At 36.8% G+C, this 27999-nt stretch overlaps 4 protein-coding genes across 7 annotated transcripts in view; 3 read left to right on the top strand and 1 right to left on the bottom strand.

The window, feature by feature from the left end:
* Flo2 (flotillin-2) overlaps nt 1-27999 on the bottom strand; it is a 148858-nt gene that overhangs the window by 80433 nt on the left and 40426 nt on the right. The gene's annotated exons all lie outside the window — the stretch shown is intronic.
* LOC143343458 (glucose dehydrogenase [FAD, quinone]) lies at nt 11-4194 on the top strand. The gene is made up of 3 exons (XM_076768376.1): nt 11-163; nt 1709-2079; nt 2437-4194. The coding sequence occupies exons 2-3, from the start codon at nt 1741-1743 to the stop codon at nt 3970-3972; spliced, it is 1875 nt and encodes a 624-aa protein (XP_076624491.1). The 5' UTR covers nt 11-163; nt 1709-1740; the 3' UTR covers nt 3973-4194.
* LOC143343453 (glucose dehydrogenase [FAD, quinone]) lies at nt 5277-14572 on the top strand. 3 transcript variants are annotated; one of them, XM_076768361.1, is made up of 6 exons: nt 5277-6272; nt 6649-7166; nt 8508-8821; nt 10025-10189; nt 10445-10597; nt 11248-14477. In XM_076768361.1, the coding sequence occupies exons 2-6, from the start codon at nt 6689-6691 to the stop codon at nt 12526-12528; spliced, it is 2391 nt and encodes a 796-aa protein (XP_076624476.1). In that variant the 5' UTR covers nt 5277-6272; nt 6649-6688; the 3' UTR covers nt 12529-14477. The 3 variants fall into 3 exon arrangements, with proteins under 3 accessions (XP_076624476.1, XP_076624477.1, XP_076624478.1); XM_076768362.1 differs by lacking the exons at nt 5277-6272; nt 6649-7166 and adding an exon at nt 7257-8011 and having other exon boundaries at nt 11248-14572; XM_076768363.1 differs by lacking the exons at nt 5277-6272; nt 6649-7166 and adding an exon at nt 8179-8183 and having other exon boundaries at nt 11248-14572.
* On the top strand, nt 17031-24820 carry LOC143343197 (glucose dehydrogenase [FAD, quinone]). Of its 2 annotated transcripts, XM_076767831.1 has the most exons (4): nt 17031-17385; nt 18745-19589; nt 20546-20726; nt 22127-24820. In XM_076767831.1, exons 2-4 carry the CDS (start codon nt 19185-19187, stop codon nt 23431-23433), a joined length of 1893 nt encoding a protein of 630 aa, XP_076623946.1. In that variant the 5' UTR covers nt 17031-17385; nt 18745-19184; the 3' UTR covers nt 23434-24820. The 2 variants fall into 2 exon arrangements, with proteins under 2 accessions (XP_076623946.1, XP_076623947.1); XM_076767832.1 differs by lacking the exon at nt 17031-17385 and having other exon boundaries at nt 18643-19589.

The raw sequence follows: 27999 nt of genomic DNA, 5'->3' as shown, positions 1-27999 counted from the left end.
AACTGGTCTCTCACCGCTATATAAATTATTCTCTGTTCTGTTCTACTCTCCGACGCGTTAATAATCATTACTGTATCAATTATTGAGACAATCGTTATTCACAATCGTAGTTAAACCTCTCAGTGCAATTGTCGAATTTATCTTGGGGGATATAATTGATCAAGTAAGTAATAGAGCACTAAGTACTAGCAAGATATAATTCCTCAAATAATTTCGTCAAACGTTAACATAGAATTTGATAGAAATTCCGATTTTATCTACGAACTCTAATTTGCCAATTTCAGCTGTACAGCATCTGTTAAAGATAATTAGCGCGTTAGGTAAAGAAATTCGATCAGCTAAAATCATTTTTCTCACGAGCGATGGTGGATCAAAGTTTAATTAGTGTTTTATAAAGTTAGTAAAAATTCGAAAATGAACTACTGGAAGTACCGAAGCTGTTATTAATATTATAAAAGATTTTCGTAGAGTAGTCTGTCGACGCAAGTAATATTATCTCTATTACTATCTCTATATACTATCAAAGAGAACAAAGTTGTTTTATTTAAATCATCGTTCAACGTTCAACGTTCAACGTTCAACCTTGAAGAACAAGATTACCTTCTCGAGAAACGGAGAAAAAATATCTCGTTAATTTTCAAGTTTAAGATTTACTTTAAGTGATAAACATTAATACTATTTACTCAGAATACTCGATAAAGTTACAGCGATTAAATTTGGTGGAATTTTCAATATTTTGCAATTACCAAAAATCAGGAGTCAAAGTCGAAACGTTCGTTTTTAATTAAATTTTATTTCACGGATTGCTCGCCTCAAGTCTGATGATATTTGAACTTTTCCTTGTTCACCGCAAGCTTTATACAGGGTGTTCGACCAACCCTGGGAAAAATTTTAATGGGGGATTCTAGAAGCCAAAATAAGAAGAAAATCAAGAATACCAATTTGTTGATGGAGGCTTCGTTAAAAAGTTCTTAACAATTAAATTCAAAAATTTCAAATCGTTCTGGAAAAATTATTTTCGGTTGCGTGGGTCAATTACAATCATTTTTGGTGAATAGACGTACCCCCAAAATCCTACGAATTTTCGAGAAAAAAATTCGAGTAGCTGCTGAAATTTTTAGGCGAAAAAAAAAATTTCAAATAATTATAAAAAAATTATTTTCGTTTGCGTGGGTCAATTACAATCATTTTTGGTCATTATACATACCCTCGAAATCTTACGCACTTTCGAGAAAAAAATTCCTTACCGAAAATCTAATTAGGTGCCTGAATTTTTCGACGAAAAAAAAAAATTTCAAATCGTTCTGGAAAAATTATTTTTGATTGCAGGGGTCAATTACAATAAATTTTGGTGAATAGACATACCCCCGAAATCCTACCCATTTTCTAGAAAAAAATTCGAGAAGGTGTGAAATTTTTCGACGAAATTAAAATATTTCAAATCGTTCTGAAAGAAAATTGTTAGCTGTGGGGGTCAATTACAATCATTTTTGGTGAATAGACATACCCCCGAAATCCTGCGCATTTTCGAGAAAAAAATTCAGTACGAGCGGAACTTTAAACGTTAATAACTTTTTAACGAAGCCTCCATCAACAAATTGGTATTCTTGATTTTCGTCTTGTTTTGGCCTCTGGAATCTCCCATTAAAATTTTTCCCATGGGTAGCCGAACACCCTGTATAAAATTTAACGTTTGTTTTTTTTATAGATTTACACCGAATCTAGTTCGAAAATCTCGCGATGGAAGCGTGTATGACAGCAAGCTGTCATGCTGCGCTGTCGCCAAACCCAAGTACAATTTTCTCTGGCTTGGTGCAAGCGATTTTAGCGTCACAATGCGCCTTAGGGGACACTGTCTATCCAGCGGATCGTACAGACGAGATTTTAAAATCGAACGTAGAATTCGACTTCGTGATCGCGGGTGCTGGAACTGCGGGTTCCATTCTAGCTCACAGATTAACGGAAGTGCCAAACTGGAACGTCTTACTGATCGAGGCTGGCGAGGATCCTAGGCCTGAAACCAACGTTCCTGGTCTCATGCTGCATAATATCGATGGACCTCAGGACTACGCGTACAAGGTATTCGAATCGGTTGACATTTAAATAATTCAAAAACAAATATTTTCAACGATAGTTCGTTGGAATCGAGCGAGGAACCGATATAAAAAATATTTTCATAAGTACAGTAATGATTCTTAAAATGATCGTGATTCGTAAATTGAACGTTTCTGTCCCTTCGACTGAGGGTCTGTTGGTGTCGGATTTCACTTCCGCTGTACGCAAGATGAACGCGTCGACCTCCGAGCGATGATCATTTTACGAATCACTACTGTATTCTCTCTTCCCATTATTCTATTAATCGAAATATTCCAAAATAATTGGAGTACAAATTTTCTTTTTCCAAATATATTCATTGAACCATTTTTTCCGTGCAAGGCTGAACTACAAGAAGGCATGCACCTTGGCATGAAGGACAAACGATGCAAATGGCCGAGGGGCAAGGCGTTGGGCGGCAGTTCCGTCCTCAACGCCATGGTCCACGTCCATGGGAACGAGAAGGATTACAACGAATGGTCGAGCCTGGGCAACGAAGGATGGGCTTACGAGAAAGTGTTGCCTTACTTCAAAAAGTCTCTGAAATGTACGAACGAACAAACAGAGAAATTGGGCGAGAGGTACTGTGGAACCAAAGGGCCGATGACGTTGAGGAATTACAATAACACTTTCTGGAGCGTGGATGATAGCGTCTTGGACGCTGCACGGGAAATAGGACTAGATGTTTTGGAACCTATATTCGGTGATCGTTTTATTGGCTTTGGAAGATCTCTAGGTACGCTCGACAACGCGCGACGCGTAAACGCAGCGAAAGCTTTTCTGTCTCCTATCAAAGACAGGAAGAACTTGTACGTGTTGAAGTCCGCCAGAGTGGACAAGGTTCTGCTGTCCAATTCCCAAGCGACTGGCGTTCGAGTCACCCTGAGGGACGGTCAATCGATCAAAGTAAAAGCATCGAAAGAAGTGATCCTATCCGCGGGGAGTATCGGCAGTCCTCAATTGATGATGCTTTCGGGTATAGGGCCAAAGGAACACCTACAGCAGATGGGAATACCTACATTGGCTGATCTACCGGTTGGCAAGAACCTTCAGGATCATTTAGTCTGGTTTGGGTTGCACGCAAGTTACGTCAACGAAACGGCCACCCCTGTAACCCCCACGTTCCTATTGGACAGCGTTTACAACTATCTGGTACACAATAAAGGGCTTTTGGCAACGTTCCCGTTCGATCTTTTGGGTTTTGTCAACGTCCACGAACCGACATCGAAGTACCCTGACATACAGTTCCATATATCTTCCTTCTCACAGTTCGACTTCGTCATGGCGAGTACTCTTCTCAAATCGTTCAATTTTCAAGACGAAATTATACAATACGTAATGAAAACGATCACGGATACCAGCTTGCTAACGTTCTCTACGGTGTTACTGAATCCTGAGAGTCGAGGTTCGCTCGAATTGCGCAGCAGGAATCCAACGGATCCTGTGAAGATCTACGCGAATTATTTGACCGAAGAGAAAGACTTGCGGACGTTGATCAAGTCCGTCGATGTGGTTAAGTCTCTGTTGAAGACAGAGGCGCTCAAAAAGCACAAGGCGGAATTGCGACCTGTCGATATTTCTGGTTGTCGACACACGAAACCGGATTCCATGGAATATTGGGAATGCAACATTAGGCACATGTCTGCCACGTTGTTCCATCCCGTTGGAACGGCTAAAATGGGTCCAAACGGCGATCCTACGGCGGTTGTTGACTCTAGATTAAGAGTACACGGTGTTAAGGGACTGAGAGTGATCGATGCTTCGATCATGCCGACCATCGTCAGTGGGAACACCAACGCGGCGACTATGATGATCGCGGAGAAAGGAGCAGATATGGTTAAGGAGGACTGGTCGGTAAATATTCACGAGGAATTGTAAAAGTTAACGAAGAAGAATCTCTACTGGATTTTATTTTCTATTTTTTTTTTTTTTTTTTTTTTTTTTTGAATTAATAATTTACAAAATCTCAAATTCGAGTTCGTTATTCCTTATTTTACAATAAGAGTACGATTACTCTTTCAAGAATAATGTACAAAGGAGATCGATGAAACGACGAAGGATAATGTATATTATGTAATTATAATTGTTCATATTTTTAAATGTTTTTGGTTACTGTCGCGTTCCACTATGTCCCCCGCTTACTCCAAAATAAGATTTACTGCGGTGATTACCGATAGTCACGGTTATCGACATAGTAAATTACACCATAGATAAAGTACCGACCTGGTCAAATTGTCACTAGCCAATCTAGGAGAAAGTAACTAGCCACAGTGCCGAGCAAGATTCCCTCTCCATCAGGCAATTTCAAATGACTAAAACCTTTTATTTAAAAGTATGGGGCTTGAAAATCTAATCACCGTGGTCTGGGTTAAAGGAAAAAAATAAATAGACAGAGAATCTAAATTCTACTCGTAATGAGAGATACACATGTATGTTGCTATTACCACGTAAGAAAGGGACGGTGTTATTATGATATGTTGAAACTATACAGATCTAAATTTTTACCAATAGCCACTCTAATCTTCGAGGAAGTAGGTTTCCCTGTAATTGTTGCATATTCGATGAAGAATGTAAAACACTATGGAACAACGGAATGTTGGCGCTCGTTTCACAAGTCTGCAATTTTCGAAGAATTCCACGCCATTTCTGCGCATGAAATTCATTCGTAAAATTTAAGGAGCAATGCTAATGACAGCAAAAATTGAACAAGCAGCAAAAAGTAAAAGTATTACGGCGGCGAAACTTTGGAGAGTAGTTTGCAGATTTGTAAAAAAAGTCCAAAAATAAGACATACGTATCTTTTTAAATTAAATTAAAATCATCGCTAACAAAAATATTTGGGTGTTTCATTTTTTCGACTACTCTAGAAATTTGCAACTTTTCATCAAACTTCGTAAATATTTCTTGTAAATATTAGCACTCGTTCATGTTCTAAGAAAAGTCCTACTTATATTTTCAAAAATTTACTGCACCATATATCATGTAATAATTGAACGATGACTTTAAAACGTAATAAAAGTGTAGTTTCTTGTTTTTAAACGCCAATGTTTTATCTTTATAACATAATACAAAATACATAATTATAAAAGACCGTCCAAGTTATTCGTGATAACTGTAATGCAGAATAGAATCCGAGATGAATGTAATAAATAAATGCAATCTGGAATAATTGAATGTATCGCTGACGTAACTGTTTATATAATCGTTTATGCTAAATCAATAAACATAATCGTGTTCTTCGCCAGTAACTACAGAGACCACGGTGAAAGCGTGGAACGCTTTTTACCGTAACATTTAACTGTTTACCAATTCTGATAACAACTCGCGATTATTTTCAAAATTACAAGAAACAAATTACCTAAATTACGAAAGAAAATAAGCATACATTAGATAATTATATACTATGGAGTGGAAAAACATGTGTACATATAAGCCAAAATATCGTTATTCAAGTGACATGAAATCCTAGATGAGTAGTTTTTAAATTATTTGTCAGTCGTCTAAATGAACTCTCGGATTTTACTACGATTTTATTTTTAATAACTTTTACTGGTTACCGAATTGAAATAATTGAAATTGATTTTTTTTGACTCGTAGAATCGTAATTTCGCGAGATTTTAATTAATAAACGAGGAATTTCTATTCGACGAAAGCGTTTCTTTTCAGTCCACGCAAAAAGTGCGGGAATTTTTGCTCGAGATTTGGCGGGGAGGAGCCACGTTGCTTTCGTTCGTCAAATGGTCCACGAACTACGTGGATCTGCAATAGTTTCTGCAGTCGACACGATTCATTGTCAGTAGTGGATGCATTTCTGCATTCTTGCATCGGCGAATATCAAAATCGTTCGAAAGTTTCGTCGCGAGAAAATTAAAATCTTTATTTCGGTGATAGTCACGCTTTTATTTAATAATGTTCGTCCTCAGTGTGACGCGACGAAATTCATCGACAATTACGCAAAATGAATGACAAACGAAACCAACCGGCAATCAACGAGAAAACTAATTATTTCCAATAGAAGACAAGAGTTTCTCTTTTCATTTCTTCGCGTTGTTTTCACTTCCGAACATTTGGATCTGAAACGTTTAACTCGACTTAATTTTTCGAGATACTGTTATTATTATTTTTTAAAAATCAATCTAGTGTGTTTCGAAACTGTGAAATTAAGTTGTTGGAGACTGGTGAGTACATTTTCATATTTCCTAATGCAAAGAAAATTTTTTATTTAATTTTTTTCGTTCACAATCGTATAACTGAATAATTTTTACATCGGAAACCAACAAATACGCTACACTACGAACACATAGAATTCCGCGCTTTAACATAACAATCCAACGACTATTTGCAGCGCATAAAAGCGAAAATTAAAACAGAAATTGGACACCCACGCACTCTGAGCCACTAATATCAATTATATTAACAAGATTAAAAAGTTTCTACAGACTGATAATTTATTTTGAATTCCCATCATAGAATCCTTTTTCTATTATCTGTCGATTCAAGTTACATTCCCCACATAAAATTCGTACAACCAATCGATCTATCTTTTATCAACAGTATCCACCAACCAAGGCAAAGCTGAAAGATCTAAACGGAGATGATGTCGTGGGTCCCCCCGGATTTGATTAGTCTCTGTTCACCCGAATCCGTAGTTTCAACCTGCCAATCCTCCACGTTCGTGTTCCTGGCGTTCATCGCCCGTTTGTTCGGCCATTCGAAGGACTCTCGATTCGCGTTCGACGATTTCGACTCGTTTCGTTCGCCGTGGGAGACTGCATTTAACTTCCGACAACGTCAGAAAAACAGGATCGATCGTTACAACGCGGGAGACTTTCCGTCGGCGCTGAATGGTCCACCAGCGAAATCATCGTCGGACGTTTATTGTTCATGGTCCGAGTGCGTTCCGTTTTTCCCCTCGGATTTCAAGGATGAAAGCAAGGAAAGTACACCAGTTAACGTAGAAGTGACGACCGTGAATTTCGCCCGAGTTTACGACCCTCATCCACCAACGAACATCGCTGGCCAACCGATTACATCCACATCGAAGGCTTACGATGACTCCTTTGGCCCGAAAAGTAAACGAATCTCAATTTCTATTGCACGTACACTCGCTCAAAATAGTCTCTGTAGGTCTCTATGCTCGCTGATCTAACGAAAATCTTGAACTACCGCGTATACAGTAATGATTCTTAAAATGAACATCGTTCCAGGATTGACGTGTTCATCTTTCGTACAGCGGAGACGAAATTCGACACCGTGTTTTAAATGTCGTCTTTCACGCTTCGAGGGAGATCCTCACAATTGGGAGGGATAGAAATGTTCAACTTACGAATCACGTCTGGGATTCATTTTAAGAATCATCACTGTATCGCTTTTTCAAATATCGTCTTTCACGCTTCACTGGCTCCAAGGGGAATCCCCCAAGTTGGGAGGGTTGGGAATGTTCAACTTACGAGCCACGTTTGAGGTTCATTTTAAGAATCGTTACTTGTTATCATTCTTGGATCGATTCTATTACACGTTACAATGATTCTTTGCTTCACGTGTGAAATTTATAAAGTAAGAATCGTTTTAATTCTTTGAAGATCCTGACTCATTTAAACACTATTTTACTAGGATCGAACAAGTATAACGTGTCATTTGAACAAATAAAATTACTATTAGCATGTTTTGCGAGTAAATGTTGCTGTATCTCTGAAAATAGAGATATTTAAAGGAGTCAACGTTATTTGGTGAGCTCTTTACATGTATGAAAATCGACTTTCTTCCACGTTTGGAATGTAAACTCGTAACTTTGATGTAAATTTGGTAGAGACAAACATCATAATTACTGAGATGTAGCATCACAGATTTTATGAATACTCTTTGTATAATAAATCGATTCTCTGTTCACAGTTTGTACGTAATCACCAGTGTCAAGGTAAAAACGCTTTTTCATATGCAACGATCGTTTTGCAAAAAAGGACTAATTGCACTGCCTGATAAATAACCGGATTAGCGATCTAAAAGTTGAAACAGTCATCGTATTGCTATAAATCTTTTCTTCGTCAATAACAATCGATCGAACTTGTAGTTAAAAATAGGATTCAAAGGTCTTACTTTATTTATTAATAAAATACCTTTTTGCTCTGATTACTTTCTACTACTTTATTTACGGAACACGATCTGGAAAGAACAAGAAAAACCTCGTCAACTTTCCGTTTTAGGAAGATAAAAACCTTCATTAAATTTGTTCTCTTAATAATTTAAAATTTCCTAAAATTCGTTTCTCATGTATCTGTAATAAATACTATTTCAATATCCTTTTACAATCTATGGAAACGAGAATTTCAATAATTCCTAGAAGTACAATGTCTGCGTGAAAAATAAATTTTGAATATTGTCCTTTAATTTTGCCTAATTATTTATCTTCCTAGATAGAATCTACACCGGTTCGTATGGAAAACTGAAACTTCAAGATTACAATCTGCAAACAATGCAGAAGATAACTGACAATGAAGACAATCACTGGAAGCGAATTAATCGAATCAACGATTACGCCAATTTTAAAATAATGGACGACCCAAATCTAACATTCAACTATCCAAGAAAACCCGTCGAAATAGAAAGCACGAGTAATTTTCCGGATAGCACGAATTTTCTAACGAAAGAATACGATTTTATAATCGTGGGCGCTGGATCGGCTGGATGCGTTCTCGCTAACAGGTTGAGCGAAATTAAACATTGGAAGGTATTTGTTAATTATTTGCCATTCCTTTCTTTCGATACTACGATGAAGCACTTATCATATTAACTGCTGTATTGAATAATTATTTAAAATCTGAACTCAAATTTAAATGTGCACAATCTCGCCACTGCGTTGAATTTTAGATTCGAATCAACAACGAATGCAAAATTCCATTGCAACTATAGAAATACGAACCTGGGTTAGAAAGAATGCGTTTTTATGGCGCACTGCAATAAAATTAGCCTGACTTTTACTAAACGGCGCGACTGTGCATTGTGGATGACTAATATTCGACGATCTCGACCAGTTTGGGGCGAGTTTCTTTCGTGGAAGAACGAAACAAATTAGATATACAATCTTTCCTAATATCTCGAAAACCATTATATTCACAAAATTAAAATTTTATATCTGATAATCATTTTTTTAATTCTTCTAATGAATTATCTACTTTTTAAAATAACAAGTACATATGTTTGGCTTCTTGTAAAAGACTCGAGTAATTACTAATCTACGTTCGTTAGGTTTTATGAATTAATGGTCTTACTTTTAATCTGTTTACTAAGCAATGAAGGTAGGACACTAGATAATCCTTTCCGTGAAAAGTCGAGCAATAGACGGGGCTTCGTTGAAACGGGTCACAGAACACGAGATAGTCGGCGAGTATTTGCTACTATTCTGCGGCTTCGTAGCCATTAAACATGCCTCGAAAAGCAAAGTATTTATTGGATTACGCAGCACCAACGACAATAAAATCAGCATGCGTGTGTAGTGCACAGATCCCTTAATCGATTCGGCTAGTTTGAGGAGTTTCCACTATTGTATCATTTGTACCAGAAAAAAATTCTTTTCTCGCCGAAGAATATAGGTTTTATACTATTCGTTTAAATGGACAATACAAATATGTAATGTTCGTAGAAAGAGAAACGTATAAATTAACTCTTTTGTTATGATTCGAAAAGATAATCAAATTTGTACATGACACAAAAGAACTTAATAATATTAAAAAATAGTGCAAATTGAAATAAAAAATGTACAGTGTGAATTTGTATTCCAGTGGCTAGGATTTATATTTGTATGATACCAGAGGTATTTAATAATATTAAAAAATAGTGCAAATTGAAATTAAAAACTTGCAGTGTGAGTTTATATTTCAGTGGCTGACTTTAATCGACGAAACATTTTTCAAAAAGGTTTCTCGTTTTTCAGATACTGCTATTAGAGGCTGGCATAGAAGAACCAATAGTGGCCGATATTCCCGCATTTGCCACCATGTTACGAGCTAGTAATATCGATTGGATGTATCGAACGCAGCCGGAAGAACACTCTTGTCGATCGAGAAGGGGTAGAAGTTGTGGGTGGGCAAGAGGCAAAGTACGTATCTGAAAACCCTGAAGTAGACAATGTTCGATAGAACATCTATTTTTCTTTCGACTCAACCATATCTTTTACAAAGTTTTTAATCAATAATTTGTTTGTTGAGTTTCTATGAAAAGGATCTCAATGTTTCATTACTAAATATATATTTGTTATACTCTATTATACAATTTTTTATAGAGAGAATTTAAAAAAGAAACGAAGAATTTAGATATAATAATTTTGTTATTTACTCACTTATTTCACTCACAGGTGATGGGTGGGTCCAGTACAATTAATTACATGATGTATATTCGTGGTAATCCAAGGGATTACGACGAATGGGCCGACGAAGGGAACCATGGATGGAGCTACGGGGAAGTTCTACCATATTTCTTGAAATCCGAGAATAACGAGGATGCAGAGGTGAACCTTTATCAGAATTTTCTGTCGCGAATTGAATGACGAATTAACCATTTCTACAGGAAAAGTTTGACACAATTTGCAGTCGAAACATTAATCGTATCTAAGCGATAAAAATTATCGTATTCTATGATTATTATTCAATATCTCTAGCAATGTCTTTAAACACAATATAAGTATCAATTTTCATCTACAAAATAACATTTGATTTTTTGCATTCCTTGCATTCAATGGGGTCATAACAACACTTTCCGCGTTCGCCAGCAGAGGGTTACGCTCGACCTGTACCTTTCTCACAAGTGCTCGACCGACTACCTATTCCTATATATACGCTCCTCTACTGCCTCATTGAATGTTTGAAACTGTTTCCTCTAACTCTGAAATATTAAAACACTATTAACTCTAGCAATAGACCCTTGCAGACACTAACTACTTCATTTAAATGCAGGTTATAGGGCTCAGCTCAGAGTACCTGCAGCAACACAGGATAAAATCATAATAAAAGAAAAAGAAAACACTGAATATCCCGACGTCTAAGGCAGAACTTGCTAGGTCCCTCACCAGCAGGCCCAGAACTAAACGTTCCCCTATATAATAAGTAAATAAACACGATCACTAGTCGCCAAGCTATATAATATTCTATTCTTTCGCAGGTCGTGAAGGAGAATCCTCGCTATCACGGTCAAGGAGGCTACCAAAATGTCGAGCGATTTCCCTACACTGACCCAAACACGGACATCCTCGTGGACGCTTGGCAGGAACTCGGACACGAGCAGGTGGATGCCAACGCAGACAAGCAACTTGGCGTGACGAGATTGCAAATGACGTCCGTTCACGGAATGCGTCAGAGCACCAACGGCGCGTTCATCAGGCCCATCAGACGCAAACGAAGGAACCTGATCGTGAAGACTCAGGCCCACGTCACGCGAATTCTAATAGACGGCACGACGAAGCTCGCGATGGGGGTAGAATACGTTTCCACGGTTACGGGATCGACCAAAGTCGTCCTGGCTAGGAAGGAAGTGATCCTCTCGGCCGGTACAATCAATTCACCCAAAATTCTGATGCTCTCTGGAATAGGTCCCACCCAAGAACTGAAGAAGCACGGGATCGAAACAGTGAGCCATTTGGCGGTTGGCAGGAACCTCCAGGACCACGTGACGATGGACGGTCTGGTGGTCGCTCTAAATACTACCGTCATGAGCAAAGACGACGAGGCAAAGAAGAAAGACGTCTTCTTCTACAAAAAGACTCATTTTGGTCCTCTGTCAGCGACAGGGACCCTCTCTTGCGGAGTGTTCCTGCAAACTATATTCGAGCACAAGGCTGGAACACCGGATGTCCAGTTCACTTTCGACGCTAGCAATCGGATGGACTTTCTCCAGGATCCCGCAGAGTTTGCCGAAACCGCTGTCGAACCTCTGGCTTATTACGACGCCTTCAACATCAAACCGATTTTACTGTCGCCTAGGAGCCGTGGATTCCTGGTTTTGAACGATACTCATCCCTTGTGGGGCCCACCCTTGATTTATCCCCGATACTTCACCGTTCATCCCGATTCTGAGATCCTGCTGGAGGGAATAGAGGCTGCTCTGGAATTATTTCGAACCAAGTCATTTCACGAACACGGATTTCGTTTAATCGACGTGCCTTTGCCAGCTTGCAGACAGTTTCTGTTCGGTACAAGGGATTATTGGAAATGCGCCATGATGGAGTACACGTCCACGATCTATCACCCGGTGGGCACTTGCAAAATGGGACCAGCATGGGATCCATACGCTGTCGTGGATCCCAGACTGAGAGTTTACGGTGTTCACGGTTTGAGGGTGGTGGATGCGTCCGTGATGCCCAAGATTGTCAGGGGAAACACTAACGCGCCTACTATTATGATCGCGGAAAAGGCTGGAGACATGATTAAGGAAGAGTGGTTGTAATTTTACAATTTTTGGGAAAGTTTTCTGGGGCGAGAATTTTTCGACTTTGGTAGAAATTACAGGAGCTTCGAAAGACGAGACTTTTGCGTAGAATATGTCTCTTAACTTTTGATTTCGAATTTTTTTACTAATCTTGAATTATCGTACGTAATATTTTGGGACTGCAATGTTTGCATTCCGTTGACGATTAGATAGGATGTAATTTTATTTGATCGTATAACGCGATAAACGTGAGAATAAAAGTATGAGAAATTATTTCTGCTATATTGCTGTTCGATGTTAATCTTTAATTATTACACGTAATATTTTGAGACTGTAATGTTTGCATTCTGTTGACGATTAGATAGGATGTAATTTTATTTGATTGTGTAATACGATAAATGTGTATAAGAAATTGTTTCTTTTAAATATTTTTCTAAATAACGAATAAAAGATAGTGATAAAATTGTCTATTAAAGAATGAAATACTTTCTCATAGATTTTCGTCGTTTACACTATCGCGCAATGGCAGGCTTTGAACACGCGTCTTCCACTATAACCAATTAGGAACGAAAACTTTCACTGAGAAGGGTCTTTCCCAATTTTTCATATACACACAGTGCCCACGGCACGCGGACGCGATATTATGGAATTAGAGTGAAAAAGTAAGCCGACCGGTTTCAAAATCGACTGGACGAAAGTGAAATTTTTCTATCGGGTGTGTCATACGAATTCGACGTGCAGAAAAGGAACGAGGGACGTCTGAATGGAAAGAAACGGAGAAAGCAGTCGGATGAGTTTTGCAAGGTCCGAATTTTCAATTAAAATTTTTACGTAAATCTTGAACGACTAAACAAAGGTCAGGGTTACATGATCGTTGAGTTTAAAACGTACGTTCGACCGTGATATTTCAAACGAATGAAATTTTTATCACCAGAGAATATTAAACGTGTTAATATGAACTTCGATTGGTAAAGACGAACGTAGTTAAAAAAAAATATCTAATTCGGTGATCAGATTTTCAGCTTCTATGGGTGTACAGCCGCTTGAAATTTAATTCTGGATACTTGAGCAATGCGGTGCAAGTTGCGCAAATCGTGAAAATTTTTACAAGCGAGTTGATCGGTTAAAAAGTCGCTAGACGAGTTTTCGTCTAAACGATCGACTGAAGTTTCGACACTGGCTCCAAAATCCCCCGTTAATTTTTTATAAATTCTGTAGAAATTATTAATGTATAAACTTTGTACTATCGATGGTGAGTACTACAATAAAAAGTCTACAGAAATTTTTTTTTGCGCAGAAGGTTGCATTACTATTATAAAAGTCTAATATCAGTTATTACTATTAATATCACAATCCTATTACCTACTTGCATTAATTATAAAGGAATACATCGGAGATTTATCAGAATTTCCTAACTGTGATACTCAATTGAATCGTCCTGGTTGCATGCATTAGCTGATTTCCAAACAAACAAAAACCGATCTTTTAATTAATATAATGGCCCAGAGACAAAGTTCGCAATTATGCAGATCATATTACCACAGCCTCGTGACACTTACCATAATTCGTATTTCACCGCGATTATTCGTCTGGCGGCAGTCTCCCTGCCGGAGAAAGAGCTTCGTGTCGCAACAACAAGGATAACCATACTATTAAGTCTATAAATAAAAATCGAAAACGAGAGAGACCTCGCCGTCCCGCCCCCAGCGCGCGACTGTTCGCTATTACAACTATGCTTTGGGCCAAATTAGCACCGTCATTCCCGACCCACTTATTTCGTGGTATCTCTCCTTCTCGACTAATAAACAATGAATGTTTTCGTGACCGCGACCACGTACACCACGCCGACCGCAAGACTCGATTCCTCTGCGAGAGGGTAAATTAGGATCACCTTCGACATCCGAGCCCTGACGTTCGAGATCCCAACGAAACCACGCAAAACAATTACGACGCGATTCGTTGCTTCGAAATTGTTTTGAAAAGATGAATCGATTTTTTATGATTTTTAATTTAGGAACGAATGCAATTATTAGAAAATAAATTTCATTAAACTGTAATTAAATTTATATCTGTAGGGTTTTCCTTCATTGACAACTTTTGTTTATATATTTAGATCATTTTTGTTCCGAAGACTGACGATATAGTGAAATATTGGGTTATTCTGAAAGTAATTTCGTTTCTCTTTTTCGTGGAAAGGAAGTTTTCTTATAATATACAGGGTATTTGATCACCTCTGGAAAAAATTTTAATGGAAGATTCTGGAGACCAAAATAAGACGAAAATCAAGAATATCAATTTCTTGACTGAGGCTTCATTAAAAAGTTAAATAAAAAAATTAATTAAAAAATTTCAAATCATTCTGAAAAAATTTGTTTTGGTCGCGGGGCTCAATTACAATCGTTTTTGGTGAATACACATACCCTTGAAATTCTACCCACTTTCGAGAAAAAAATTCGAGTAGGTACTGAAATTTTTAGACGAAATTAAAAAATTTCAAATCATACTAAAAAAATTATATTTAGTTACAGGGGTCAATTACAAGCATTTTTGGTGAATAGACATACCCCCGAAATCCTACGCACTTTCGAGAAAAAAATTCTTTACCGAAAATCTAATGTGAGGCCAGAAATGCTTCCCTAAAATTTCATGCGAATCTTTAAAATGTCATAACTCCTAAACGGATTGGACGATTTTAATGTTTAAAAAAGCAAACAACGCGTATTTTGATGGAGAATATGTAGAAATTGCAAAAATATTCGAAAAGCTGATCCTTGACCTCGCAAAATGAGAAAAACCCCATAAAAATGGTCCAATTTTTAAACGACTATAACTCGTACAATAGTGAATATATTTCAATGAAATTTTTTTCTGAAGTAGAGCTCATGGGTACCTACAAAAAAGTATTAAACAACTTTTCTATAGGGCGTCAAACAAAATTACTAAAAGCAAAAACTAATTTTTAAGAAAAATCGACAGGGGGTAGGTGCCTAAATTTTTCGGCGAAATTAGAAAATTTCAAATCGTTCTGGAAAAATTATTTTCGATTGCAGGGGTCAATTACAAGCATTTTTGGTGAATACACATACCTCCGATATCCTAACCATTTTCGAGAAAAAAATTCGAGTAGGTGTGAAATTTTTCCACAAAATTAAAAAATTTCAAATCGTACTGGAAAAATTAGTTTCGGTTGTGAGGGTCAATTACAATAATTTTCGGCGAATAAACCTACCCCTGAAATTCTACCCACTTTCTAGAAAAAAATTGAATAGGGGCGGAATTTTAAACGTTAATAACTTTTTAACGAAGCCTCCATCAACAAATTGGTATTCTTAATTTTCGTCTTATTTTGGCCTTCAGAATCTTCCATTAAAATTTTTCCCAAGGGTGGCCAAACACTCTGTATAAATGTTTTATTGGATTATATACTGGGCCATTTTGGTCCAACATCTTTTGTCATCTTCTTGGTAGTAGCATCATTCCACGCTCACAAAATTTCTGATCTTTATTTGTAAAAAACTGATTCAAATGATTTTTGACATCGTCACTTTAAATGAATGTTTTACCGTTTAATACATTTTTTAAAGACCAGAACAAGTAATTAGACATTGACTGCTGATTGTTGAAGAAAATAAATCTAGACGGGAGTCTCGAATTTTAACGAGGCTATGAAAATAAGTTCGAATTGTCTGAAAACAAAGTTTTGTTCTCGTGGATAATTTGAGAGATTTAGTGTGGCAGTTAAACGGTGCCTTAAAAATTCTTCGAGTGCACATTTTTGGGAAATTTTCAACACATTCTTGTTGGTATAAGTTCGATAGAGAAACGAGCAGCATCTTCTGTACCGGATGTTTCGATGGTTACGTTAGAAATTAAGGACAACGGAAAGTGATCGGTGAGGATGAGCAACAGTTCGAGACACGGAAAGTGAGTTTGGAATCAATGGAAGGAGTGTGTTAGGAATTCTAACATGTCATACGTTCTATTCGTAAACGCGAGTCTCCTTCTTTTGGAATTACACAATAGTTCTTAGGAGTTAGAATTGCAAATCTACAACACGTTTGTGTTGAAACTGTGGTTATTATGCATGGAAGAAAGATTACACTAACTAAATTTAGTCTAAACCTTTATATTTAGAGTTAAGGCAGTCTTCTACCATGAACCTTCGAAAAAGTCGATTTTTCCTGTCTCCTTATATTCTAGTACCTGCTATAGTAAATTTCATACTAATCAAGAATCTTACACGTTTTCTCGTTTCAAATGAACAAAATGACCGCAATCATGGACTCTGCAACTTAACTGTGGACTTTACTTAAAAGTGACTATATTTGAGAGGATCCAGTACTATTAATTTCAACTTTGTTTTAACCCGAAAGGTGTTACTGCAGTTTTTGCAAGAAATTCCCAAAGAAACTTAGAAAAAGTGACCCCTTCGAGGTGTCTAAATATTTAAAAATCGTTGCTTCTAGCTACGAATGATGAAGCTACTGCAGATATCTTTCAGTAAGGGGTAAAGTAAATTAATATTTACGACACATTGTACGTTATCTATGGTGTAATCGTAATATCGAGGCAAGGGGACAAAAAATGGTGGACAGATGGAAAGGCGAGATGCGTCGAGACGTAAAAAATGATAATTAATCTGCAGGAACGATCGCATTCTGAGGGTCAAATATGCAACTACGACAGGGAGCTGTTTCAGCATGCCAAAGTGGTGGTACCAACGCAAGGTTTATACGAAGAACGTAATGTTCGAACACTCAGTCTTTCGCTTTCTCTGTGTCCGCGAGCTGCTCGATCGTGGTCTCGGTCCACGTGGTTACGAACGTGGTCCACGGGAACGCTGCCATTTTTGAAGCATCTACAATCATCCTGGTGGTACGGATCTCAGATGGAAAATTCATCCACTGCTGTATAATATCAAAGAAAGGGTGGTTCGAACCCATTGGGCGCCGTTGTTAATTTGGATCACAGTAAACATAGCTCAAACTAATTTGTGACCAAGTTTGCAGCATCTTCAAACAGAAGAAAGACTGTCACTGATATCCTCTTGGTTTTGATTCGCGTCAAATTTCTAGTCAATATTTATTAGCTATTAATTTGGCTAGTAAACATAGCATAAACTAGTTTGTGACCAAGTTTGCAGCATCTTCAAACAGAAGAAAGACTGTCGCTGATATCCTCTTGATTTCGATTCCAAGAGAAATAGCTATACAGATTCAACGTGCAATGTTAGAATATAGAAAAAATTTAATTTGAATTCCTATAAAATTCTTAATTTTTCAAATTTCAGCACAAGCTTCATAGGGCAGGATTTCTTTCAGGAAATGTATTAAAAAAGTCGATGTTTTAAATTTCCATAGTAGATACAGCAGTGGACAGAATTATTTGATAATTAATTCGAATTCGTTCAAATGCAAATAATAATTCTTAGTCATTTTAGAACCGTCAGAATCGTTGGAGATATAAATACTTTTTTAAGTAGAGAAGTTTAATAGTAAATTTTCTATCTTTCGAATTGATTACCAACCTTGTTCCAATCGATTCAGGTTTACATTATTTTCAGAAGGAAAAGAAAGTACGTGTGTCGTGATTTAGTTCGAAAAGGTGACGAGTGACGTATCTTGAACCGGACTGCATTGTCAAGAGAAAACAAATGAAAGTTATGCAAACACGTGATTACTTCGAATCGTTCCGCGTTGTACCTTTTGCCGGTATCTTCGCGTAAATAAAGAAACGAGGCTATCGACGTGTTGGTGAATGAGACCCGTCAACATGCAAGTGAAAAATAACGTTTCTGAGTTTCTGAACAGTATATAAAATAATAACAAAATAGACTATGTTTTCTTCAATTCCTTCGTACTCAAACTAATAACAAACTATAATATTTCGATTATTAATAAAACGAAAAAATGTAATGATCGAATTGTGAAAATAATTTGACACTTTGAAAACTTCTAAAAACACTATCCATTTGTTGAATTTTAATTACATGGTAGCCATTAATTTTATTAGAAATGTACGAGTAAATTGCGAACGTCAAGTATTCAAGAGTTAATGCAAATAAATGTATGTTTGTACCTCATGTAATACACCGATTTCACAAACATTTCAAACAGTTATTTATCACTGTGATTTACACAACACTCGTAAATATAATTCCCGCGCGAAGAGAAAATGTTTCGTTCAATAGTTACATAAAAAAAAAACATGAAACGTTTCGTTGTCTCGTTGCAGGTTCCCTCGAGAAGTCATTCAAGAAAGCGTTCGATGACTTGAATTGGTAACTTCGGCTCGTCGAGACTTACAAATTCAAACTGGTTCCTTCGCCTGAATGGCCTCGAAAAGAAATCATCGGGGACATTAAAATTCGTTCGCGTGTTTGTCGTTCGATAATGAACTCTACTCGACGTCATCGTGCACATTTCTCGGCATGAAACCACTGATTAGTGCGGATAACGTCGATTTCGTAATTAAAATCCTCGTCGTTGACACGATTACGATTAAACAGTACCTTAAATATTAAAGTGAGTTCTTCTCCAAAAAGAAATGTTAAATATTTACTTGAAAATGTGTTGAACCCTAGAACGCACAATTTATATCAATATCACACGAAAAATACATAAAAGACGAAAGGATTGTTTGGAATTTTGATAAGATTCATACAAAGGGACAAAATGGGAGTTGTGACAGCTGCCACGTTAGCTGTAAAGGGTGCCACGATTCTTTTAGGCAAAGTAGCCATAGTCCCTATTTTGATAGCGGCTCTAGCCTACTTCAATTACGATCTGATGGATCCCGAGAAGCAACCGAAAGTTACAATTGACCTCCGGAAAGAGTACGATTTTGTGGTGGTCGGGGGCGGTTCGGCCGGAAGCGTGATTGTGAACAGACTTACGGAAAATCCGGAGTGGAACGTATTGTTGTTGGAGGCTGGAGGCCATGAGACAGAGATAACGGACGTACCGATATTGTCCCTTTATTTGCATAAGAGCAAAGTAGACTGGAAATATAGAACTCAACCACAAAATTCAGCCTGTCAGGCGATGGTCGATCGACGATGCTGCTGGACCAGAGGAAAGGTTAAGTTTTCTCTAACATACACTTTTAACCCCCTTTAATCCTCCCACCCACATTGTACATATTTAGAATTATCGAATTAACTATTTCTGTGGCCTAGATTTTCAAATCTGTGAATATGTATTAATTCTTAAACAGAAAGAAAAGTTTTTTCATGAATTGAAAAGATTGCGCTGTAAGTTATGAAATGATGGGGATCTATAAAGGCCGTGAAAATAATTTATAAGCGTAGATTATCATTTTTGAAAGAAAAAGAAATATCGTTTGTGGACAACCTTGATTTATTCTATTTTTATTCGAGCGTTCGAAAATAAGAAATAGTTATTACTGAAGACGTAAATTGTTCGAATACATATTACATATACCAGAGAAATATTGTCATAGAAATGAGAAAACTTCCATTAAGAAATACTTATTTGTTTAATCGGATGTTAATTGAACGAACGCTTACACAATCGATCGAATAATTTGAGCTACCTTATAAATATCTAAAAAGAAATCTGTTATCTGATAAGACAAATTATTTTCTTGCTTATTTTAATTTTTAATATCGCAAAAGTTTGCGTTTTAAAAACTAATATTTTTAAGTAATCCAAAGATTAAGTTTTTGCAGAAAATAATAAACTCGTCAATTTAGTTAGCGACATTTATAGATATGTTGTATGCAAAATATTAAAAATTCATAGCTTCATTTACTAGGTAAATCTCGCCGTCTTTTATGGTACACATTAATAATTCACGTGTGCAGCAATGCAAGGAGAAATTGGAGCATGCATTTCATTGTTACCGTACTTTACCGTTGAATTAACAGAAGACAATAGAGTCTGGCACAATCCAAGCGCACGATTAACGCTATTACACGAGTTATTTACACGTTTTAATGCAACACAATTTTAAAATGGGTTAAAAATTGTTAAATTTAAAAATCGTTTTTCTAATACAATCGTTAAAATTCCAGGTCCTTGGAGGTTCGAGTGTGCTCAATACGATGCTCTACATTCGTGGAAATCGCCGTGATTTCGACCAATGGGAGAGTTTTGGGAATCCCGGTTGGGGATATAAGGATGTCTTGCCCTACTTTAAAAAATCTGAGGACCAACGGAACCCGTATTTAGCTCGTAATAAATATCATAGCACAGGTAATAAATTGTATTCCATAATTAGGAACATTCTTAAAAATAGAAGACTCGAAAACTGGTTACTTTCAATTAGATAGAACGATGATAGGAAAGTGTATTTAGTAGGATATTTTTTTTCAAAATTATAATGAGTTTGGATTCCTATAGAAACTGAGTAATTCGATAGGTAGAGGATCTCCAATGAAATATCCATCTCTATCTTCGTTAGTTACCTCTCTTTCAAAAATGTTTCATGCTCTGCATGTTGCTGTAGTCATAAACAATTGCAGGATGTTCTCAAAAAATTTCTTTAAAGAAAGATGAAAATCATACGTATCGATAAATGTGAAAGATTGCAAGGATCATAATTGTGTCTCCTCGCTTATCGTTCACTAGAATATCATCGATGATGATAAAATGGTCGAAAGAATGTTTAAATGATATTACGTAGCAAGAAGCCTTACGTTCACCTAGAAATGAGGTCAAGTTGTAGCGACACAACTGGATCAAACACCGACAAACCGGTTCACGATTAAATAAAAAACCGATTACGTTAAGAATAGTTCAAGTCTAATGCAATAAAGATTACACTAGAATAAAACATTACGAACAAACGAAATTTGGATCACATCGAAGTGTTTCTCTGCGCTGTTGAACGAACAAATTACTCGGATGAAAGTGGGACGTTGTTAACGGAAGGATAAAACTGCAACGAATGACGTACATGCGCGTGAAAGAATTCATGACCACGGACTAAACAATCCATTACGTTGCATAAATTACAATATTAACAAATACGAAACATATAACACGAAGAATCTATTATTTTCGATAAATCATATTTTTAATTTACTCAAACGTAAACCCTTGAATATCTCAATGTAGAACCAACCTTTTACTCATTTATCGTGAATCACTATTACAGTGTACGAATACAACTGGAAGTAACTGTATATGCATTGTACACTGTTCTTCTTTTCATGAATTGTGTTTGTCGGTTAATGAATCTGTTTGAACGAATAATATAAAGCTGGTTTTATACTTATCAATATTGGTAAATCGTAACCGCGAAAAGTAACCGAATCAAAAAAGTAGAACGCATGGTACAATAATGATTCTTAAAATGATCGTGTCTAAACCAATACAATAAAACTACCTTTGCTCTTATAAATATTGGTAAATCGTAAGCGCGAAAAGTAACCGAATCAAGAAAGTAGAACGCATGATACGGTAATGATTCTTAAAATAATCGTGATTCGTAAGTTGAACATTTATATCCCTCCTTTGCTGAAAGAATCGTCCTTGTAAAGTGTAAAAGACTGCGAAAGATGAACGTGCCGACCCCGGAGCGACGTTCATCTTAAGAATCATTAGCGCTGCACGTGTCACTAAAAACCATTTGTCGTACTTTTTGTCTCAAGGAGGGTACCTGACGATTCAAGATGCGCCGTACAACACGCCCCTAGGGGTAGCGTTTCTACAAGCAGGCGAGGAAATGGGTTACGATCTGGTGGACGTGAACGGCGAGCAGCAAACCGGCTTCGCGTTTTATCAATACACAATGAGAAGAGGAGCGAGATGCAGCGCCGCGAAGGCGTTCGTAAGACCCATCCAGCTAAGAAAGAACTTCCACTTGTCTTTGTGGAGTCACGTAACCCGGGTTCTGGTGGATCCGCGAACGAAAAGGGCTCACGGGGTGGAATTCATTAGGAACGGGCGCAAAGAAGTGGTCTACGCGAGGAAAGAGGTGATCCTTTCAGCCGGCGCTATAAACACGCCCCAGTTGATGATGCTCTCGGGCATCGGGCCTCGACAACACCTCGAGGAACTGGGTATCCCGGTGATACACGACTCGCCCGGGGTTGGACAGAACCTACAAGACCACATAGCGGTGGGCGGTCTCGCTTTTCTGATCGACTACGAGATCAGCGTGGTGATGAACCGTCTGGTGAACATCAACTCGGCTCTGCGTTACGCCGTCACTGAGGATGGACCTCTGACCTCTAACGTCGGTTTAGAGGCTGTCGGGTTCATCTCCACCAAGTACGCGAACCAGTCGGACGACTGGCCGGACATAGAATTCATGCTGACGTCCTCATCGACCAATTCAGACGGAGGCACGCACGTGAAGAACGCTCACGGGCTGACCGACGAGTTCTACAACGAGGTGTTCGGGAAAATCAACAACCGAGACGTGTTCGGGGTATTCCCCATGATGCTCAGGCCCAAGTCACGCGGGTTCATAAAGCTCAGATCGAAGAATCCCTTGGACTATCCGTTGATGTATCACAATTACCTGACTCATCCGGACGACGTTGGGGTGTTGCGCGAGGGCGTCAAGGCGGCCATTGCTTTCGGGGAGACTAGCAGCATGAAAAGGTTTGGAGCTAGATTCCATAGCAAACCACTGCCCAATTGTAAACACATACCGATGTTCACCGACGACTATTGGAACTGTGCTGTCCGACAGTACACCATGACGATTTATCATATGAGTTGCACCGCGAAAATGGGTCCATCGAGCGATCCAATGGCCGTGGTGGATCCGGAATTGAGGGTCTACGGGATTGACGGGTTGAGGGTGATCGACGCGTCCATCATGCCCACTATCACGAATGGGAATATAAATGCTCCCGTGATCATGATCGCAGAGAAAGGCGCGGATATGATTAAGAAACAGTGGCTGTCGCGTCGGAAGAGGGACAACGTTACGATCGCCGGCTCTTGAAACGTTGAATTCTTGTCGAGAAATCGGTCATGTACGAGTCGAACGAGCCGTCGTTCGTTGTTTTCTAAGCGATCAGTCCGGCGACGGAATAATTTGGCTGGAAGCAGACTCGATGAAAGGAGAATTTTAGTCGCGAGGACTGTCGTTAGTGTCTTCATGACTGTCAAAGTGTTATGTGTTACGCGTTTACGACGAAAAAAAACTTTTTAGTTCCTAATGATATCGTTAGAAAAACACCTGACAACAAGTTTTTATTTTGCCTATGAGTGTTGATCACAGATTGGAGAGAAAGATAATGATAGATGATTAGAGGTAACGTGGAATTATTCTAGTTCTTCTGTAAGGAATCGATGTTAATTTATACCGATTGTTTTGCAAATCGATCGTGAAAGATAATGATAATGGTAGTTGGTTAGAAGTAACGTGGAATTATTCTCGTTGCTCATGTGAATCGATCGTGAACTAATTCATCATTCGTTTTTATGAAAAGACATGGACGAACACGAGTAACAAAATGTAATTTTGGAAAGTTTTTTACCTTTAATAAGTTCACTGAGTCTGTAGATGAGGGGGAACATTGGAGATAAAGCACGTAACCACTTCGACGAACTTGTTCTGAACTCTTAGAATTTATACGTTACCACATAATCGATACGCATTGCTACACACTTGTTTCAACTGTTCCATATTCTGACCGACAAGAAAGCAAGGAATTAGTTTTACGGTCACCTTTTATATAGGGTGTGATGTGATTACTAATAAAGTAAATACATTGTTATCGATTGCGTCCTATGTTCGACCATTTATTTTTAATTCCTATCGAATGTGCCAAATAAATAAAAATATCGAGCGGAGTTGTTAGAAATAAAAATTTAAAAAATCGTACCTGCTGATTAATTTATCAAATTCTGTTTTTACATTTTAACGTTTAAAGTTTATTAGATTGTAAAGTCACGTATTAAAATTAATCAAAATTATCCTAGAATTGAAGTCTGTACATATTGTAATCTCGATATTTATGAAAACATAGATTTATATAAACTTTGTAAATAATTATATTGATTATTTAGATGCACTAATTATTGTCACGATCAACAATCGTCGAATTGATTTTGAATGAATTATATTTTACTATCGATTTTATGTATAGAAATGTGAACAATTTAAAATATGCCAAGTTAGTCAGTCAATTAGTTAGTTTTAGTAGCATTTCTTTAAAGCGTCCAATGTGATTATCACGACAAACGGTCAGTATATAGCCATATTAGTATGTCGTAAAAGTGGTTTTACTTTACGCAGGGAATAATTCTCGATTACGTTATCATTACTCAATCCTGGTGCGAACAATGTGTCTACGCTTTCTCAGGACGAACAGACTGCTTTTAATTCTGTTGTTTGAAAAGGGAAAATTTTGTAATTTATTTTACTTACAATGTATAAATAAAATGCACGTAAGAATCAAATGGAAATTTATTTGAGATATTCCTACCTACATCTTTTATTTATGAACGAAGTCTGAGTATTAATTCTTTTAAATTCTGAATTTTGAAAGTATGTAAATATTGATAAATATCTTTGCATTCTAAAAAAATTTTTATAAAATCGTCTTGACAATAAATGCTTTAAATATATAAATAAACAAGTTCTATCCAAAAATATCTATGCAATTTTTTTCGTAATAAAAATGGATATCAGGGAATTTTTGTGTCTAAGCAAGTTTATTGCTATTCGTTGAAATACCTACGTTCATTATTTGTCAATCTAGAATTATAGGGTGAGATCCGAATTTCATGATTACTCGTCTACCTTTTAAACGTCCTTGAACGAAACGAAAGTACATTTCACTCGTAACATGTTGCATAACTCGTTAGTAAGAAATCTCTGATCTTTCAACCTTTATGGATAAAATACGCGTTCCCTTGTAAAAACAAATATTAATCAATTTTGCGATTAATTGACTTTTACACGAAACATTCCGAAAAGTGAATGTGGAACAGAAATTTGAGAAAAGCTAATAATAATTGTAAAAATTTTAGAGACTAATAATAATAATAATTTTCAATTTTCTTGAACGTTTGGAAAGCGACCAGAAATTAAAAATTTTATTTAAAAAACTCTTAAATGTGATGAAAGTTCATGAGAATTGGAACATTCAATTTCGACACTTGAAAAATTTGGAATCTTCTTTTAATTTCAGAGAAGCTTTAATTTTCTGCAAATATTTCGTTTCAGAATTAGACTGTTTTGCTTTGGAATTTAATTTTAATTCGAGAAAGTAGAGCACATGAACGTACCTAGCGAACTCTAAGAACAGAATATTGCAAGTAAGAATTACTAGATTCTTCGGCATCATTCTTAACCGATAAAGAAGTTCTCTAATTAGAACTTCATCTCATTAGCAGGAAATTAAGATATACGATACGTTATAGAAATAAATAAGTAGTTATGCAATCAATGCTCACAGATAAAAGTAATTAAATAAAATTAGGAATAAACAATTATGTAAAAATGCCACTTAATTATAGATATGGTTATGGCGTACATATTTTATGAGTGCCCAATGAATCGTGAATTTTCGAAGGAAAAAACTTGGAAGTCAATCGAGAGAAATCTACGAGTCACTTCATTAATACTTCAAACTCGTACTAATTTTAAACTTCAGTCAAGCTTGAAAATGATCAATTTCCATAAACGAAACGTTGCATAAAAATCAACTGGCCATTGCAAATAAATGAAAATTATACGATAACAAGAAACTTAAATTAATGTACCACTACGCACATTTCTAAAAATGATAATTTTGTTTGTGGAATACTAAAATAGTCTCGAGAATTTTGAAAAGAAGAAATAATATTTATGGGGAAAATAATAGTCTAATTCTAAATTGAAAATTACTAATTTCAAAAGTAATTATTTCCAAAAGAATTCTTACAAAGATGACTAAAAAAAAGAAAGTGCAAAGACACGTAATTTGATATCGACATATTGCGTAGATATTGAAACGTAAATAATTATATTAACATATAGAAGATCTTTACTTTCTCGTGTCGTATGGTCTACGTGAGTTGTTCTTCGTATCGAAATACGTTTCGAATGTAAATGTCCAGGAGAAACTTCAATATTTACGATGAATGACTTGACAATCAGTAGCCGGAAGCAAGGACATCCCACGTACTTCCAACAGTGAGTTTTTGAAAAAGAATTCACGAGTGGTTATTAAATGAATTAATCAGAAATCAGATAAACAAAATAGTTGGAATTACTGGGGTTTTATTTTAGCAGTCTGTTATGCTATCGCACCGAACTATAATGAATATAGCAAATTTGAAAGTTAAAGTGAATGTTGCATACTTGAAACAGTGCATTGAACTTGTAAAACGCACGGTGAAAAAAAATTGTAAACTGTACAATCATTATTTAAACAGTATAATATGCAAGTTCATTTCTAAACACTTTGCCCTTAATCTGAAATCACAATTTTCTTCTCGATTTTCGTAATAAAGATTTATAAGCTTCCAACCATTTTCTAATCAAATACTTTAAAGGTAAAAAATTCCACGAAGCCAGTTGGAAGAAAATTAGGCACATCGTCGCCTCTTTCGTCACGAACCTAACAGCAAGGCCAAGGTTAACGGGGAAAACTAAGAGAGGCAAAGCACGATTATTTGAACAGAGTGTTTGAAGAAAGCATTTGTTAAACTTATTTTGGTTACGAAAGCAACTCGAAACGAAAATCTGTAGACATCTATTTGGCAAACTAAAATAAATAAATATCATCTCGCACGAAAGATTTCAATTTTTTCCCTATTCTTAATAATGAAAAAACAAAAAGGAATCATATTGATTGCATGCTCAACCTACATCAACAACATACGCCATAGATGTTTTACTAAATTTTTCAAAATGTGTCGTCCGAATAATTGTTTCCTTTATACGTTGGAAGGTATTACGTCGTATTTGTTAATTTCTTAATGGATTTGCACGACTCTCGTACGAACGGTTGCTATGTAATCGGTAAAATGGGGTCGACGCGAAAATTGACGGTGATTTGAATGCTGTTCGGTAAACACAAGCGGTGCAAACCTCCGAATTGGATGCACAAAAGCCACGAGAAGTTGAGGCCCTGAATGGCACGCGGACCATAGACGAGAGAAAGTACGCTGTCGAACATGTGGCTTCTTGGTTCACTCCATAAAAGCAAAGAGAAAGATTGCGACACGTTGTGTAAAGACTTTTAATTCGCACGCAGGAAGATAATATCCGGGGAACAAAGATGGGTAAAATTCTTATCTAGGCACAAATAACGAGCAATAACTGTACTCGAATGCACCCGGTCGACTTCACGAGCAACTGTAAAAATATTAGGTCAGAAGTAATGATTATTATGTAACCAAAAGGTTTAAAAATGTGTATTTTCCAATCTTATATTTTCATTTTGATCATTAGAACGATCTTCGAACGAAGTAACGAGTTTTTAGTTAACAAGACTATTTTCATAGAAATTTTTAGAATGTTATTTTTGGTTCTTGGATAACTATTATTCTTACTACAGATAAAATTCTTATC

Source organism: Colletes latitarsis, chromosome 7 (assembly GCF_051014445.1).
Source record: "Colletes latitarsis isolate SP2378_abdomen chromosome 7, iyColLati1, whole genome shotgun sequence".
In the NCBI taxonomy this organism is placed as follows: Eukaryota; Metazoa; Arthropoda; class Insecta; order Hymenoptera; family Colletidae; genus Colletes; species Colletes latitarsis.
Note: the sequence above shows the minus strand (reverse complement) of the source record. Positions and strands in the feature narration are given on the sequence as shown.